At 46.3% G+C, this 19405-nt stretch overlaps 1 protein-coding gene across 4 annotated transcripts in view; it reads right to left on the minus strand.

Annotated features, from left to right (window-relative positions):
• Nucleotides 1-207: 207 nt before the first annotated feature.
• Nucleotides 208-19405, minus strand: part of LOC143297259 (guanine nucleotide-binding protein subunit beta-5-like) — a 33975-nt gene continuing 14777 nt past the window's right edge. For 2 of the 4 annotated variants that reach the window (XM_076609504.1, XM_076609503.1), the window contains 5 exons: nt 18329-18472; nt 8613-8753; nt 3566-3662; nt 2123-2289; nt 208-349 (listed from right to left, as the gene is read on the minus strand). In XM_076609504.1, the coding sequence (XP_076465619.1) occupies nt 338-349; nt 2123-2289; nt 3566-3662; nt 8613-8753; nt 18329-18472 (561 nt within the window). In that variant the 3' untranslated portion in view covers nt 208-337. The remainder of the gene's footprint in view (nt 350-2122; nt 2290-3565; nt 3663-8612; nt 8754-18328; nt 18473-19405) is intronic. The other 2 variants (XR_013057235.1, XR_013057236.1) reach the window with 2 other exon arrangements.

Raw genomic sequence — 19405 nt, forward strand, 5'->3', positions numbered from 1 at the left:
ACAGCCGTGAAGACAAGAGGTGCAGTGCTGCCTGCTGTCGACAGCCGTGAAGACAAGAGGTACAGTGCTGCCCGCTGTCGACAGCCGTGAAGACAAGAGGTGCAGTGCTGCCTGCTGCAGACAGCCGTGAAGACAGGAGGTGCAGTGCTGCCTGCTGTAGACAGCCGTGAAGACAGGAGGTGCAGTGCTGCCTGCTGTAGACAGCCGTGAAGACAAGAGCTGCAGGCTGCCTGTGATGCTGTCCATGCCCTTGTCACAGGTCAGTGGGGGGTCCTTCCTTCCTGTGTGGAGCAACGGCTGGGCGTCACTGTGTGCCATGCCAACTCCTCCTGTCTGCTCAGGCCCACACCTGAAACAGGCACACAAAACTACTGCCCTGTGTCCTCACTTTCTCCTCACGCTTTTCCTCCCCTAAGATTTAACTCACTCAGTACGGCCAGTCCTCTCTTCTCCTCTACACAGACCCCTTGGATGTCCAGTGGGTGCCTCAATGACCCAACCTTTAGCTTCCGTCGTCAGAATTGTGGTATTCTTTGTCAACATTCACCTCTTCAGTATAAGAGCCTTCCGCTTGCACTATTTTGATGATGGTAATTGGGGTGAAACGCTGTTAACGTTGTCTCTTTCGTCGTTCTTATGGAGAGAGTTAAAAGCAAACAAAAAACTCTGAAAAAAATGACAAAAAACAAACAAATACTGCTAACATCAAGGGAATTGAGAGAGAACAACTTTTTTCTTTACGCTTCAACTTATTTCTATTTCATTTTCACAGTATACACCAAAGGCTGTATATGATCATCCCTGAAGTGCATACTCTTCAATGAGCTACCAATTTTCAGTACTAAGACTAAACGTATCTTGTCCCAAACACTGTCACATGAGGCAGCGTCCTTCTGATCATAGCATATATATATATATATATCTTTCAAGTTAAGCACCATTATCCTGTATCTGGCTGTTCATCTTTGTGTTTCCAGCATAAAGTTTTCCAATCACACTACACCAAGATCTGCGGCAATTGTGTTCAACAAAATAAACTGCACACACACAGATTACACATGTGGTAACTCACTCTGGATGAAGGGGCCCAATCCAGGTTCTCCTGTTAACATCCATTTCAGACAACAGATCCCCATCTGGGCCTCAGATAGTTTTCATTTTTTGGACCAGCACCTAATCTGCCTAATGATGTCATAAACTAAGAATATCTTAACTGACCTTTCCACTCTCCACTGCGACCAATAAATGCAGTGTGTGTTGCTGTGCTCATGAACAGGAGAGTTAGTTTTGCAGTGACTGGTTCAAATGAACAGTGCCTGTCAACAATGGTGTCTGACCCAGTTACGTCTCAATCACAAGGCAGACAACAGAATTAGATGAAGGGGGCCCATCCTGGCTATACAGTGTTCTGAATCTAATTTGTTTCCAACTTTTTGTGCTTTCCTGGATTCATTTGCGAGTCATCAGCGTGTTCAAATTTCGAACAAAAAATATGGATACTTTCATCATCTCACGGTATGATGGCATAAGAAGGGAGAAAGTTTTATATCTTGTCCCCGTCCCCAACAAACTCATGTTACTAATCAGTTTTGAAGTTTTCAGTTAATAAATTCTAACATTTGGTTTTTTTTGGCGATTTTACTTCTTACTCATACCAATAGGTCGTCTGTGGGGTAACTCAGGGGAGCTAACTGGCAGTACTAAGTGTGGTAAAACCTTCAACGTTTATGCTTGGTGACACCCCCCCATTCTGTCTCAATCGGGTTTGTCAGTTTTTTGTTATTTGCTGAAATAACTACCACAAATATTTGTCATTAATCTTTACATCATGGCCTAGAACATAGCAGCTTCAGACTGGGAAGAAGAAGAAGGAAAAACAATCAAATTAAGTACACACAGAGATATCAACAGTGTGTTCAGAAGAGGTAACATCCTGAAACAGGCAACCAGCCACAGCTACTTCCCATTTCTTTGCTTGGGCAGGGTAGTAGTTAGCACAGGACAGGGACCAGACCCCTGCCCAAGTCCTCACAAGCGGGTCACACTTTCATTCATACCCACGTCTGTCGCTAAAGTCAGAGTGAAAGCTAGCCAGGAAACAGCAGGCAGGGTAGGTTCTCACCTTGATGGTGTAGTCCCAGCTGCCGGTGCAGAGGGCGGTGCCATCTGGTGACACTCTCAGACAGCTGACCCGGCTGTCGTGGCCATACAGCACCTCAGATCGGGTCAGCTTCAGGCTGTCCCACATGCCGACTGTGTGGTCGCTGTAGCCGCAGAACAACAGACGTCCTGCACAAGCAGGGGGTACATGGGGTGTGGCTGTGGTTTTCTCTGTGACTGGAGGGGGGGGGGGGGGGATGCGTGTATGTGTACAAATGCATTCATGTGCATGTGTCATTGTCAGAGTGCGTGTACTTGTTTCAGTTGGGATAGCTTCACAGTGAAAATCAACAATTTATTCAGTATGATTAAATCAAACATGATGTTTGTCTGCGTTTATATGTACATATGCTTTGCTTCTGCATATCTGTGTGTTCCTGTCTGCTGACCCAGCAATACATTGCTTAACTAGGACTTTACTGGTAGCACCTGGAAAATGACAATGTCAGCGTTCGGTGGGTTATGGGAACAAGAAGATCCCCGAAAACAGAGCATAGCTGCCTACATGGTGGGGCAAATAAGCAAAACAGTCATACACCCTGAATGTTACATGTCTGTTATCTTCAGTTTAACGTCTATTCACTGTAAGTGTTTCTAGACGGAAAGGAGTTAAGTAGTGGATAAAGGAAAGGGAGTGCATGTGAATATAAGTGTAAAAAAGTGTTCATGTTATGTATCAGAGGGAAGGTAGATTATTATAAGAAAAAGTCTAAAGAGATTGTGGTGTGTATTGAATGAGATGTCATGGTGGGGGTGGGGGGGAGGGGAAGAGAGAATATGTATATGCATATCAACAAGTATTAACCTACAACAATGTAAATATAAATAACAACATTAATTGTAATACATCAAAAGAGGATACCAACAGGACTGGAGTTTAAAATTTCCGAAAACATTCTAAGCAATGAATAATCATTCAAAATCATTACATGTCTGTCTGAGTGTGTATGTGTGCGTGCCTGAAATCTGATTGACTGACACAGGAAACAGTGAGCTGACAAACTGGTTCAAGTAAACGGGCAGGCAGCCTGTTGTGCAAATGACCCCATGTTTGTAAAGCGCTTAGAGCTTGGTCTCTGACCGAGGATATGCACTATATAAGTATCCAGATCATCATCATTCATTCAAACTATGCAGATGATGGTAAACAGGAAAAACAAACAAAAACACAATTATTATTATGATCATTGTTATTCATAACATGCCATTATGTAATTCTTCTTGCCATATGCCCTCTCCTTTATTCTGCTCCTCTCTCTCTGAATCCCTTTCTTTCTCTTTCCCTTCCTCCCAGTGTGGCGCTTTGTCTTCCCTTTCTTTTGTCTGTTTCAAATCAAAAGAATAATCTATACATGTACACGCCCTGTGTGTGTGTGTGTGTGCTTCACTGTGAAGCAGGACCCACCACTGACAGAGAAGTCCACAGCATTACAGGGAAAGATGATGCTATCCTTGCCAAAGCAGATCACCTCACCATCAGCCCGCAAGTCAAACAGTCGGACCTGCCAACAGGCACACGTGTGTATCAATGTGTGCATGCGCATAACCACGACCACAGACAGACTGGCGTGCACAACGGCAATACAGAAATAATTGTTGAAAATATATATATATACTAATCACTAAAGAAGCCTATTAATGTTATCAAAGAAACAAACAAATGAACAAAACAATGTCTGAAAAAAAAAAAAAAAAAGCATCTGGAAGGCTTAACTCATCTAACTCTGCACCTGCCTGCTACGTGGGTGGCGCTGATGGCCATTCTCCACATCAGCCTGTCAAGTACTCAGGCAAAGAAACCCATTTACTTCAACCAGTTTGTCAGCTCACTGTTACGCATTAAACTTCAAGGGAAGGGAAGTAAGTGGAACTTAACTTCCTTCCTCACAGGCACACAAAGTTTTGCTCCGAATTCCAATGGTTAGTGTTTTTTATCCGGTTTTCTGCATCAATAGGCAAAATATCAAAGGCTTACTGCACAACGTTGTCTTCCTGACCAATGCCCTGTCCATCTTGCAGGCCCTTTGGTCCAACAGAGATCCAGAACTCAACGATCTGTCCTCTGTCGCCTCCCTCTGCACAAGTCACACAGTCACCCTGCAGTGGATTCCCTCCCACTGCAACATGTTTGGCAATGAGACTGCTGACTCCCTGGCAAAGGAAGGCACTACGAAAGAGCAGACGGACAGGTCTACCAGCTACTCTGAATCCAGGACCATCATTTAGGCCAAGCTGCAGAACAAGTGGAAGCAGCAGCATCCATGCCACGACAGAGCAGACCCGTACTACCTGCTGACTCATCAAGAGCAGGTGGCCATTTTCAGGCTCAGGACAGGCCACAATCGCCTGAAACACCTCCTATACATTAAACTCCGTATCGGTGACACAGAGCAGTGCCCTTGCCGAACAGGCAGCCAGACAACAGAACATCTGCTGCAGTCCTGCCCGCTCCACCAAGCGCTCCAAGAGAAAAACTGGCCCGACCCAATCCCAGTGGCCCGGAAGCTCTACGGAGGACTGGAGGACCTGCGACGTACTGCCGCCTTTGTCGAGGAGATGGGGGAATCCATCTGATAAATGACGAACGAGACAACAACACTGCAGAGGAGGTGCTCAGATGGAAGTTAAGACAGACTCTGGCAGCAAATCCATGGCAGCAAATCCAACCCAGATAATGATGATCTGACTTAAAATTCATCCGAAAATTCTTGGCAAAGTGAAAGAGATGAAATCAGCAACCAGTCTGGAGAAAGTAGCGGACATTTGAATCAAGAAGATAGCCTACAGCATTATCATTCTGTTTCTAATTTAAGTTACAAGTAAACTATTGCATCCCTTGTCTTGAGACCAGCAACTTGTGTCAAAATGATATTTCAATGATTATGTAAAATTTGGTAGCTACTGATTGAACAGTTGGAATAAAATTGTGTCTGAAGTGAAGCACCCCTCCCTGTTGATGCAGCCAGGCTGGGAGGGCTGCACAGGCAGAAGGCCTGCAAGGGTTAATATATACAAAATTATGTCCAGACACCACTTCTCAACACCTCTTCACAAGGACAAGGAATTTTATGCCAAGAAATTTGCAGTGACAAAACAATATGGAATCTACTTCATTACATCTCTCTCCCATCCCATTCAGTTACACACCTTCATATCGCTAATTTCAGTTTCAAGGGGGCACCTGAGTGGGCAGACTGATCCATTTTTTTTCCATGCATCTGCTTCAAATCAACAGGCACAGTCCTGACCTGTTCATGAGCTCAGCATGGTGGTGGTCAGGCCTTGACAGCCTACCAAATATTACAAGTTTAGGGGACAGTTTTGTTGGTGATGTAGGCCTCAATGTTACTTTATGCTGTGAGTGTACATGTCTTGTGTGGTCTGTATTGTAATCATGTCTGAAGTTCTGCAACGAGCTGGCCTCTGCAGTGTCTACATCTTCCTGCAGAAAGCCAAAGCCAGGTGGGTTGGACATGTGGTCAGAATGCCAGACAGTCCACACTCAGTTGGAGGGCAGAGGAAACGCTACAAAGACTGCCTCAAAGCGCCCTTCAAAGACCTGGGTGTCGACATCAACACATGGGAGACGCTTGCCCTAGACTGTCCAGCTTGGCGCAGCAAGATCACCACAGGAACCTGTGCAGCTGAAGCCAGGCGTATCACTGAATGCAACAAAAGCATGCTGTGCGTCCAGACTCTCCTCATCAGTCACCTCTGGACCCCCAGCCACCAATCTTCCATCTGATTTTTTAAGCCATGGTCATCTTCAAATCATTATACTTATGTGCTGAATCTACCTACAGAAAGATTTTACAGCAATGACATTAGCCAATCTACAGACTTATTTCAATTCTATCTGAAGAGGCCTCCTACCTCATCACTATATAACATCAGATAACATTTTCTACCCCTAGTACTGATTTATGCCAAACACCCGGTTCCTTCCCTTGGACTAAATAAAGATATAACTGTGATGTTTGTCCTTCGGATTTGAAGATGACCAAGGCTTCAAATATCAGATGGAAGATCGGTGGCTGTGGGTCTGGAGGTGACTGATGAGGACAATCCAGGCCCTGAAGGCTCGCCCACATGTGGGACACAGTGAGTGGGTGCTGTCGTGGCAGTGGATGTTGCTCGGGCATTGCACAAAGCACACTTTCGTTGCACATCGGGGATGCGCCTGGCTTCAGCTGCACGGGCTTGTGTGGTGATCTTGCTGTACCAAGCTGGACGGTCTACACCAAGCGTCTCCAATGTGTTTATGTAGATGCCCAGGTCTTTGAAGGACGCTTTGAGGCAGTCTTTGTAGCGTTTCTTCTGCCCTCCAACTGAGCACTTGCCCTGACACGGTTCTCTGTACAGCAGCTGCTTTGGCAGTCAACTGTCTGGCATTCTGACCACCACATGTCCAGCCCATCTGGCTTGGGCTGTCTGCAGGAGGGTGTAGAAGCTGCAGAGGCCAGCTCGTTCCAAGACTTCCGCATCTGGGACTTTGTCCTGCACCTGATGTGGAGGAGTCTGAGAAGCCAGGTCAGGTGGAAGCGATCAGCTGTTTGGCGTGTCTGCTGTAGACAGTCCAGGACTCACTGGCATAAAGGAAGGTGGTAAGGACCACTGCAAAGTAGAACTTCAGCTTGGTGGTAGCCCTGTCCTCTCTGCTCCCAGACGTTCTCACAGTCTCCCAAAGGCAGCGATGGCTTTGACAATCCTGTTGTTGACCTCTATGTTCACTGTGCAAGACAGCGTGCTGCCCAGGTAGATGAAGTTGACTGCCTGAAGGTTCTGCCCCTTCACTGTGATGTGTGGCTCCTGGTATGACTTTCCTTGGGCAGGCTGGTAAATAACTTCAGTCTTTTTGGTGCTGATGGTGAGACCGATGTGGTCATGGGTTGTGAGATGCAGTCCATTTCACACTGCATCTTCTAATCTGTGCTGGCGCTGAGTGCACAGTCATCAACAAACAAGAAGTCTCTGATGACAGTCTCTTTCACTATTTTAACAGCCTCCAGGCACTTGAGGTTGAACAATCTCCCATCAGTCCTGTACTCGACGTGGATTCCTTCTTCACAGTCCTGAAAGGCATCTGTCAGCATGGCAGAGAATACCATATTGAACAGAGTCAGGGTGAAAATGCAGCATTGTTTGATGCCATTTGTCACTGGAAAGGCCTTTGACTCATCTCTGTCATCCAGAACTTTCACTGTCATGCTGTCGTGGAACTGCTGGACAATTGTGATGAACTTGCTGGGGCAGCCAAACTTCTCCATGGTCTTCCATAAGTCTTCTCTGCTGACTGTATCGAAAGCCTTGGTCAGATCGCCAAAGGTCATGAAGAGGTCGCTGTGTTGCTCCTAGCATATTTCCTGGAGTTGGCGTGCAGCAAAAATCAGGTCTGCAGTCCCACTTTCAGAACAGAAGCCACACTGGCTTTCTGGGAGGAGACCTTGCTCAAGATGTTGGGAGAAGGCGGTTGAGCAGGACACGGGCCAGAAACTCCCAGCAACAGACAAGAGGGAGATGCCTCTGTGATTGATCTTTCAGCTGTTGTGGGATCTGTCCCTCGTTCCATCAGCTTTAGCATCATGGCAGGGCCTCCTGCTCAGCAGGGACTGCATCGGATCCTGGCGCTTTGCACAGGAGAGTTGTTTCACTGCCTTTCTGACTTCAACATCGGTGGGGAGAGTGTCAAGGTCCTTGTTGATCTCTAACTGGGGCAGGCGAGCAATGACCTCGTTGCTGTTGGCCGGACGGTAGAGGATGTTGTTGAAGCACTCAGCCCACTGCTCCAGAAACTGCTTCTTCTCTGTCAGCAGCTGCGTCCCATCTGTGTTGAGGAGGGGTGGGAGCCGCAGGACTGGGGTCCATATACAGCCTTAAGCACATTGTAGAAGCACTTTTGTGTCATGGGTGTCTACGTAGCCCTGGATTTCATCTGCCTTCTTGCTGAACTAGGTGTCCCGCATCTTGCAGAACTACTTCTGCTCCTTTCTTTTTTGTGTTAGCGAGGGCATCATTTTCTACCCCAAATACTGATTCACGCATAACACCCAGCTGCTTCCCTTAGACTGAATAAAGATATTTATGTACTGCTGTGGACACATTCATTTTTGCTTTCTCAATCAAATGCATTCTCTCTAGGTATTTTCAGCTTCTTGGCTTTAGCCTCAAGATTGTTTTACTGATTTTCAAGGGGACTGAACATGTTTTTGATGTGTGCATTCTGTGCGAGAGGCATGGCTTCACCAGTGCATTTAGCTGTTGCAGAGCTGGTCCACAGACACTGCAGTGCAGCTGCACTTATGGAGTAGAAAGTGTATAAACGTGCAATCAAAGATTCAACAACAAAAATGCACTGCACAGAAGGAGCAGGGGGGAGCACGAGTGACAGATACACAAAGTGGACAAATCAGCACAAAACAGCCAGAACAAACTGCCAACATGGCCTCACTCACAGTGGCGTCATCGGATCCGGAGGCGAAGGCATCCCCAGCAGGGTGGAAACGGACACTGTTGATGTCGGCCGTGTGCCCCTCAAACAACCGGACACACTCCCCAGTCCTCATGTCCCACACCATCGCCACTTTGTCACACCCCTGACCACACAGTAAGTACCACTGCACTCATCACTTCTTCTTTTCATAAGTACCACTGCACTCACTGCTTCTTTTCCTTAGTACCACTGCACTCACCGCTTCTTTCTTCTTTTCCTAAGTACCACTGCACTCAGCACTTCTTTTCCTTAGTACCACTGCACTCATCACTTCTTTTCATAAGTACCACTGCACTCACTGCTTCTTTTCCTTAGTACCACTGCACTCACCACTTCTTTTCTTTAGTACCACTGCACTCACCGCTTCTTTTCCTTAGTACCACTGCACTCACCGCTTCTTTCTTCTTTTCCTAAGTACCACAGCACTCATCACTTCTTTTCCTTAGTACCACAGCACTCATCACTTCTTTTCCTTAGTACCACTGCACTCACCGCTTCTTTTCCTTAGTACCACAGCACTCATCACTTCTTTCTTCTTTTCCTAAACACCACTGCACTCATCACTTCTTCTTTTCCTAAGTACCACTGCACTCACCGCTTCTTTTCCTTAGCACCACTGTACTCACCACGCTGGTCAGGCATCTGCTTGGCAGATGTGGTGTAGCGTATATGGTTTTGTCCGAACGCAGTGACGCCTCCTTGAGCTACTGAAACTGAAACTCACCACTTCTTTTCCTTAGTACCACAACATTCATCACTTCTTTTCCTAAGTACCACAACACTCATCTTCTTTCTTCTTTTCCTAAGTACCACAACACTCATCACTTCTTTCTTCTTTTCCTAAGTACCACAACACTCATCACTTCTTTTCCTAAGTACCACAACACTCATCACTTCTTTTCCTAAGTACCACAACACTCATCACTTCTTTTCCTAAGTACCACAACACTCACTTCTTTTCCTAAGTACCACAACACTATCACTTCTTTTCCTAAGTACCACTGCACTCATCACTTCTTTTCCTAAGTACCACAGCACACATCACTTCTTTTCCTTAGTACCACTGCACTCACCGCTTCTTTTCCTTAGTACCACAGCACTCATCACTTCTTTCTTCTTTTCCTAAACACCACTGCACTCATCACTTCTTCTTTTCCTAAGTACCACTGCACTCACCGCTTCTTTTCCTTAGTACCACTGTACTCACCGCTTCTTTTCCTTAGTACCACAACATTCATCACTTCTTTTCCTAAGTACCACAACACTCATCTTCTTTCTTCTTTTCCTAAGTACCACAACACTCATCACTTCTTTCTTCTTTTCCTAAGTACCACAACACTCATCACTTCTTTTCCTAAGTACCACAACACTCATCAATTCTTTTCCTAAGTACCACAACACTCATCACTTCTTTTCCTAAGTACCACAACACTATCACTTCTTTTCCTAAGTACCACTGCACTCATCACTTCTTTTCCTAAGTACCACAGCACACATCACTTCTTTTCCTTAGTACCACTGCACTCACCGCTTCTTTTCCTTAGTACCACAGCACTCATCACTTCTTTCTTCTTTTCCTAAACACCACTGCACTCATCACTTCTTCTTTTCCTAAGTACCACTGCACTCACCGCTTCTTTTCCTTAGTACCACTGTACTCACCGCTTCTTTTCCTTAGTACCACAACATTCATCACTTCTTTTCCTAAGTACCACAACACTCATCTTCTTTCTTCTTTTCCTAAGTACCACAACACTCATCACTTCTTTCTTCTTTTCCTAAGTACCACAACACTCATCACTTCTTTTCCTAAGTACCACAGCACTCATCACTTCTTTTCCTAAGTACCACAGCACTCATCACTTCTTTTCCTAAGTACCACTGCACTCATCACTTCTTTTCCTTAGTACCACAGCACTCATCACTTCTTTTCCTTAGTACCACTGCACTCACCGCTTCTTTCTTCTTTTCCTTAGTACCACAACACTCATAACTTCTTTCTTCTTTTCCTAAGTACCACTGCACTCATCACTTCTTTTCCTAAGTACCACAACACTCACCACTTCTTTCTTCTTTTCCTAAGTACCACAGCACTCATCACTTCTTTTCCTAAGTACCACAGCACTCATCACTTCTTTTCCTTAGTACCACAGCACTCATCACTTCTTTTCCTTAGTACTACTGAAATGAAATGAAATGAAATGAAATTATGGTGCTTAGAGCCTCGCCGACCACTAAGGCCATCTCAAGGCTATCGCCGCGTCAATTACTACTACAAGGCTAAAAAAACAACCAATTAAAACGAGTCACCACTTCAAACTTTCCACTCCAAAGTTTAAAAAAAAACTTCCATAGTTTAAAACCTTCAAATCTGGTTAAAAAGGTTCACTTCTTTTAAGAAGTCCATCAGCGCCCACGGAGGGACATCACGAAACAAAGTCTTCAAAGAAACCGCCGTGTAATGTCTGCGTCTAACGTCATGCAGATCCCAACAGTCAAGGAGCACGTGTTTCACGGTGAGAGGCTCGTCACAGGGAACGCATCGAGGGGCCTCCTCCCCCTTCAACAAGTAAGAATGAGTAAAAAAAGTGTGCCCCGTACGCAGTCTGCACAGCACAGATTCCTCCTTTCTGTTCTTCACCCCCGAAGGGAGGGTCTCCCCCAGGTCCGGACGGATCTGGAAGAGCTTGTTGTCTATCTGGGTGTTCCATTTCTCTTGCCAAAGATCTTTAACGTAAGAATTGACCTTCCGCTTCATGTCTGTATAGGGTACCAAGGATCTGGACAATTCTTTCTTTACAGCGTTCCTGGCCAGCAGGTCCGCCCTTTCGTTACCACGAATGCCAACATGTCTGGGAACCCAGGCCAACACAACCTCGTATCCTTTCTTCGTTGCGAGAGTAAAAGTTTCATAAAATTCCAGCAGTTTGGGATGAGTGATATTCCTGCAGGCGATCGCCTCCAGGGCTGATAAGGAGTCGGAAAAGATCATGAATCTCTTCTGTTTGGAAGAGAGAACCATTTTTAACCCCAGGACCAGTGCAGTCAGTTCCGCGGTGTATACCGAGCTGTCAGACAGGATGTGTTCTGTTGAGGGCCGGTCAGGAAAGGCGGGACAGAACGCAGATGCGGCGACTCCGTCCTCTGACTTGGAACCGTCAGTGAAGATGCCTTGAAAGGTGGGGAATTTGTGGCACAGTTCCGAAAAGTAGGTTCTGTAGGCCAGAGAACTGGTGGTGTCCTTACGGTACGAGGCCAGATCAAATCGGACCTCAGGTGTTGTAAAGGTCCACGGGGGGCTGTCAGGGAACTTAGAGAAATCTGAGATGCCACCGACATCCAGATCGGCATTTTCCAAGTGCGGCTGAATGCGGAGTCCGAGAGGAGGTATGCAGTTTGGGTTGTCTGTAAATTTCTTATCGAAAGGGTTGTTGAATACAGCATCGTAAGCAGGGTTTGTAGGTTCCGAAAACAATTTCAAATAATAGTTCAGGGTCAGCTTCAGTCTGCGGTTGGAAAGAGGCGGTTCCCCCGCCTCTGCATACAGGCTGTGCACAGGGGTGGTGCGGAAAGCACCCAAGCTGAGACGGAGCCCTTGGTGGTGTACAGGGTCCAACAGTTTCAGGTAGGACGGTCTGGCCGAGCCGTATACAACACTTCCATAATCCAGTTTGGACCGGACCAGGGCTCTGTAGAGGTGCAAGAGAGTCCTCTTATCAGCACCCCAGTTCGTGTGTGCCACAACTCGGATGATGTTCAGGGCTTTTAGGCAAGATATTTTCAGCTGTTTAATGTGGCTGAGAAAATTCAGCTTCTGATCGAAGACGACCCCTAGAAATCTGGCTTCCTTGACCGCCGGGATGGTGGATGTTCCCAGACGGATTTCAGGGTCCTGATAGAATTGGCGAAAATTATGAAAGTGGATGCATTCAGTTTTGGAGGACGAAAATGTGAAGCCATTCTCCTCTGCCCAACACTGGATTTTGTTGACGCAGAGCTGAAGCCGTCGCTGGATGCTGGCGTACGTGCTGCCGGTTGCATATAAAGCAAAATCATCCACGAACAGCGAGCTGTCCGATCCTTTCTGAACGGATTGAACGATGTCATTAATTTTGATGCTGAACAGAGCAGGCGACAGGATGCTCCCCTGCGGGACACCCAGCTCCTGCTCGTGAATGTCGGACAGGGTGGTGCCGACTCTCACCTGGAATTGTCTGTCTTGTAAAAAATTGTGGATAAACTGAGGCAGGTGTCCTCGGAAGCCGAGCTTGTGCAAGTCAGAAAGAATACCAAATTTCCACGTGGTATCGTAAGCTTTCTCCAGGTCAAAAAATATGGCCACCACATGTTGTTTGTTGACGAAAGCATTTCTTATCGTGGTTTCCAGACGAACCAGATGGTCAACGGTAGAGCGATGCTTGCGGAAACCGCACTGTTCCTTCGCCAGAAGGCCGTCGGTCTCTAGTTTCCACATCAGTCTACCGTTGACCATCTTCTCCATCAGTTTGCAGACGCAGCTGGTCAGTGCAATTGGGCGGTAGTTGGAGGGGTTCGAGGGGTCTTTTCCCGGTTTCGGCAGCGGGATTATGAGGGCTTTCCGCCAGGAGGGTGGAAAGAAGCCTGTGACCCAGATGTGGTTATAAACTTTAAGCAGGGTGTCCAGACAGGTTTGGGGAAGGTGCTTTAGGAGTTTATAATGGACTTCGTCCATTCCTGGACAGGAATCCGTACAGGTCTGAAGGGCAGATTTAAGTTCGTTCATTGTGAAAGGAAGGTTGTAATTCTCTGTGTTGTCGGAAAAGAAGTTACATGGTGTTTTTTCTGACAGGTTTTTGGTTTTAAGAAAGCGAGCAAATTTGTTAGCAGATCTCGAGTTCTGTTCTATTGTGGAGGCAAGCAAATTGGCAACTGCTTTCTTCTCTGTGACCAGAGCGTCTGAAAGTTTAAGATGGTGGAAGGTCGGGCATGCGTTTTTGCCCTTAATTCTTTTTAAAACCCTCCACACTTTCTTCTTGGGTGTGTTGGAGGTTAAGGAAGAGCAGAAATCTCTCCAAGACTTCCTCTGGCTCTTTTTAAAAACATACCTGGCTTTCGCCCTCAGCTGTTGATGGGTTCGAACGCTATCGGACTCCGGTCTCCGAAAGACGCGTCGCTGCGCTCTCTTCCGAGACTTGCGGGCCTCCCGACATTCCGCGTTGAACCAGGGCGTTCTAGGGACCTGAGGCTTGGAGGTAGACGATGGGACTGCTGCTTTGGCGCAATCTAAAACGATCCGAGTCAGAGCGTCAGCAGGGTCCTTGCTTTTCAATACTGTTTCTTCCTGCAGCTCCGCTCTTATCTTGGTGGTAAAAAAACTCCAGTCTGCTTTGTCGTAGTACAGGCGGTCAGGCAGAGAGTCACCTTCTCCATCTGTGGGGCGGAGGACGACAGGAAAGTGGTCACTCCCGTGCAGATCGTCGTGCACTTTCCACTCGTAGTCCAGGACCAACGATGGATCGCAGACCGACAGATCTAAACACGAGAGCTTTCCAGAGGACAGATGCAGGTAAGTGGGAGACTTGTCGTTAAGACAGCACAAGTCCATGTCAGAGAGAAGGTTTTCTAAGAGAAGACCTCGGGCCGATGTCATCTCACTTCCCCAGAGCGGGGAGTGTCCGTTGAAGTCGCCCAACAGTAAAAACGGACGTGGGAGCTGGTCGACCAGGTTCATGAGGTCCTGCCTCAGAACACGGACGGAAGGGGGAAGGTAGAGAGAGCAGACAGTGATGGTTTTCTCGAGCGTGACTCTGACTGCCACCGCCTGTAAAGGGGTGCTTAAAAGAACTGTACTGTATAAAAGGGACTTTCGAATAAAAAGAGCGACACCTCCCGTCAACCCCTCTTGCTTCGGTTGAGCGGGTTTAAAAACGGAGTTGAAACCAGAGAGAGATAAAACCTTGCCATCTCTTTGCAGAGTCTCCTGCAGTGCCAGCACTGAAGGTTTCAAAGCACGACAAAGCAGCTGGAGTTCCTGGAAGTTGGCATAGAATCCCCGGATATTCCAGTGGATCACTGCCATTAAAAAGGTTTTTAAAAAAAATAAATAAATAAATAAAGCAGCAGCCTATTCCATCGCTACCCCCTGCTCCTCCACTTGCGGTGGCTCAAGGTCCGCCAGGATGGAATATTTGTTCTTTGACATAAATTTTTCGGGTTCAGACCGGGTCGGAATATCCACCACCTCGGCCCCTCCCGATCCCGCCGTGGCCGCAGCCCTCCCCTCCTTGAGTTTTGGAGGTGCGGGGGGGCTTCCGGCCACTTCCGCCAGCCCGAGGGCCAGGCAGACGAGAGGCGGGGCGAGGGGGCCCGGGGGGTGGGGTGGGGCGGGAGGCGGACAACGTGCCTCCGCCCGAGGCTTTTCTCTCCCGCCCAGCAGCCCCTGAGGACTGCCGCGCAGGATGGGAAGGGGTGGACACAGCGCCTCCACCCAAGGCCGACGGTTCCGACGAGGCGGTTAAGTCGTCCGTCTGCGTTCCTGTGGACGTCGTCTGGACTGCGACGTCCACCGTCCCGGATCTGACGACAGAGGCATACGACGTCCTAGGCGACGCGGCCTCCACCTGTTTCCTTGCCTCAAAGAAGGAAATTTTCTGTTCTGTCTTGACTTTCTGAATTTGTTTTTCTTTCTTCCAGGCGGGGCAGTCCTTCGATGAGGACGGGTGGCCACCTCCGCAGTTCGCACACAGGGCTGCACTGACGCAATCGCCCTGGTGCGCCGCCTTCGAACAGGTGCCACACGCCTCTTCCTCCTTACATCTGTCTCTCACGTGTCCGAATTTCTGACACTTAAAGCATCTCAGAGGGGACGGTACGTACAGGCTGACATTAACTAGCAGGTATCCGACCCGAATGTCCTTGGGGACATCCGGGCAGCAGAAGGTGAGGAAGAAAGTGTTGGTCGGGACTCTGTCCGACCCCTTCCTCACCGTCACCCTGTACACATCGGTCACTCCCTGAGAGGACAGTTCGCTCTTGATCTCGGCCTCAGACACACCTTTCAACTCCGGGCATCTGATGACTCCCTTAGAGCAGTTGAGACCTTTGTGAGGGGAAATCTTCACTGCCCTATCCACGAAAGTGGTCGCCTTCAGAAGGAGCTGTGTCTGTCTTTTGGATTCTGTCTGTACTAAAAACGCTCCGCTCCTCAGCCTCTTGATGGATCTGAGCGATCCTGCCAGGCACTGAAAGCCCTTCTGGACAGCGAAGGGGCTGAGAGCTGACAAGGGCTTGTCGTCATCAGCGCCCTCCATCACTAGCCATGATGGCCAAAAACCAGAGGTCTCGACGACCTCCGACTCAGAGTCTGAGTCGTCCGTTCCCTGTCGTCGTCTTTTTCCGAGTTTGGGGGGGTGTATTTGTTTAGGATTCATGTTGAAAGAAAAATGTGAATTCATCCCTCCCTTACCCACCCACCATGGGGTCCAACTTAGGGGCCAGGGTCAAGGGAACACCAGCTTGACCCCTTCCAGGTTTCGGGAGGGATATACAACCAGCAGCCCAGCTCCAACGTGCTCCCCCCCGATCATGCCCAGCTCCCGGGGACAGAGAGCCGAGCACTACGGGGGTTACCTTCGTCAGCCACTAAACTGCCAGTCTTGACCCAGCCCCACGAAGGGGTAGCCGATTGACACACACGGGCCAATGTGTGCCGCCTGTCTTAGGAGAGGTCCGAGCCAAAGGGATGTGTTGAGAGCAGCGTGCTCTCTCAATCCCCAGGATCTCATTCCCCTCCATCACAGGTCGCGCCGCACGGCACTGCACTCAGTGCTTCTTTCTTCTTTTCCTTAGTACCACAGCACTCATCACTTCTTCTTTTCCTTAGTACCACAGCACTCATCACTTCTTTTCCTAAACACCACTGTACTCATCACTTCTTTTCCTAAGTACCACAGCACTCATCACTTCTTTTCCTAAACACCACTGTACTCATCACTTCTTTTCCTAAGTACCACAGCACTCATCACTTCTTTTCCTTAGTACCACCGCACTCATCACTTCTTTTCCTTAGTACCACCGCACTCATCACTTCTTTTCCTAAACACCACTGTACTCATCACTTCTTGGGCTAACCATCAGTTAATACCAGTTGAATGAAACACAAAACAATGTTAAATGTCAATTAAAAACAATGTTGGAAAAAAACCATACATGTCTTGTTCAGTCTAAGGAAATTTCAAATCAAACTGAAAACAATAAAAAATAATGTAAAAAGACCAGTTCATGCACATGTTTCAATTTGTGTAAAATTAAAATCAAGTTCAAAATATCAATACCTCAATGAAACACTTTTCTTCAATGTTATACACTTCATGAACTGTATACATCACGAGTCACAAGGAGGGACACGGTCTTCCTGATTTGTGAGAAACTAAAAAAGAACAAGAGAGGCAAGGCCTTCAAGACTCACTTGTGATACACTTAAACAAAAAAATCCAAGCTTTTTATGTATTGAGTACAATTTCAAAATGTAATGTTTAAGATGAGAAAGATCAGTTTAAAACGAATTAAGTCCCCTAGCATTAATTACAGAGTAATTTCCCTTTTTTACTATCTGCACCAAAACGTTTGCAAAATAAATAAAACTTCCATGCTTAGCAAAAGAAGTTCCTGTTTGAACAAAAAATTATAATAATGACTGCTCTTGTTGTTGGGTCAGAATATCAGATCAAAGTGCCAAGTTTAGAGAATACAAAAAATATAAATGTAACAGTAAATGCAGTTTGCATATAATTAGGCTTCATTTGTTATTTTTTGTGCTCATCCCAGAGGTGCAATATTGTTTTAAACAAGATGACAAGAAAGAACTGAATTTTTGACTCACTTGTGTAAACAAGTAATAAAAATTTTTATGCCAAATTTGGTGTCAACTGACAAAGTATTTGCAGAGAAAATGTCAATGTTAAAGTTTACCACGGACACACACACACACAGCCACACACACACACACAACCGTACACTGGGTTAAAACATAGACTCACTTTGTTTACACAAGTGAGTCAAAAATAAAAAAAAAAAAAAAAAGAAAAAGAAAAAGAAAAGAAAAAAAAAGAATGGGCATTATGCAACTTCTATTTATCAGTACTGTTTATTGCCCAGCCACAGGGCAGCATTTGTGTTGTAACAAAAATGTTCTGTGTGCTTGCAAGCACGAGCTTGTGCACCGATACACATGTGTACAAATATAGTGAGATGTCTTATTACTGAGTTAGTCCACATATTTTGGCGAAACAGAGCAAGCCAATAGACCTAGGCTGCATCAGTTTGGCATGGTACAGCATACGACACCAAATGTAGGTTTATCTGCAGTTCATGTATGTAAGTTTTCTTGCTCTGCCCTTGCCTCACTTTGCTATAGCCTTTTTCAAGTATCAATAAATGAAATCCTGACAGACATTGCTTCCCTAGTGGGTGGCACAATTTGTTCTCATTACAAGCATATTTTGAATCTGCTATTACACCACTCATGCACATACATGTCATGCATACACACACACACAAGCCCACACTTGCTACAGCAATGTACCTATCATATCACAGCATACCCTCATGTATACCGACACATTCACGCTCACAACACGAATGCTCTTTCAAGACATCCTCACAGGTTGTACAGTATAAAGTGCAGTGCATGTGACCTACCCCTGACACAAAGGTGTTCCCCATCTTTGAGCGTGTGACGCTGATGCTCGTGACATCGCCTGCATGCCCATGGAAGCTCTGTACCAGCTGAGAGCTCTCCACGTCCCACAAGGCACAGGTACTGTCGCCACTGCCTGTCAGGACCTGCTCACACACACACACACACACACAAAAGCCGCTGATATAAATGGCTAAAAAAAAAAAGTTAATCTTTTAAGACTGTGTCTGAAAACATATCTTTTTGAAAACACCTATCCATAGACCTTCCATACATTTTTCAGTTATAAGCCATGCAAACTCTGTGTGTGTGTGTGTGTAATTAAGTGATGTAATATATGCAGTCTGAGTATTTCACACTTTTGTGCTCTAAATCATTTTCTTCCTCTTCCTTTTGTTTGTTTGTTTGTTTTTGTGTGTGTGTGTGTGTGTGTGTGTGTGTGTGTGTGTGTGTGTGCATTCATTTAATGTAAAGCGGTTTGAGCTCCCTTTAAGGGAGGAAAGCGCTCAACAAGTATCCATTATTACTATCCTCATCAAGGACCACTTGTCAACTTGCCCATTTTTCTTGTTGAGGGCACGGTGAAATGATGCTGATTTCTGGGCAAACAGTGGTGACGATGCAGCCAGTGTAATGAGCTCCACACATAGCCACAGGTGCTTTCATGCACACACACTTCCAGCTTTGACATTGATAAACCACAGCTATTGTTTGGTAACCACTCAGTAACCGTCAATGTTTGCCTCAAACACTCATTTTATTTATTTATTTATTTATTTTTGTAATATATTTTTGATCTGTTCATGGTGCGCATGTACATGAAACAGCTGTCTGTATACTCCATGAGACTGAGAGGCCAGTGGTGGACCTTATGCAGCCTGGAAAAACTAAACTTGATCTTTAAACATTTTATGAAAACATACAGATTCTGGCAAAATTAACATTTTTACCCATCTACTCTTCTATGTTGAAGTCCAAAATAAATGTACCCAAATGAGTATATTGGTTTCTGATGAACATGTCCATTTCTGGTTAGATATTCTTATATTCTAATTAACAATTTTACTTGTCGGCAGTAC

Source organism: Babylonia areolata, chromosome 22 (genome assembly GCF_041734735.1).
Source record: "Babylonia areolata isolate BAREFJ2019XMU chromosome 22, ASM4173473v1, whole genome shotgun sequence".
In the NCBI taxonomy this organism is placed as follows: Eukaryota; Metazoa; Mollusca; class Gastropoda; order Neogastropoda; family Buccinidae; genus Babylonia; species Babylonia areolata.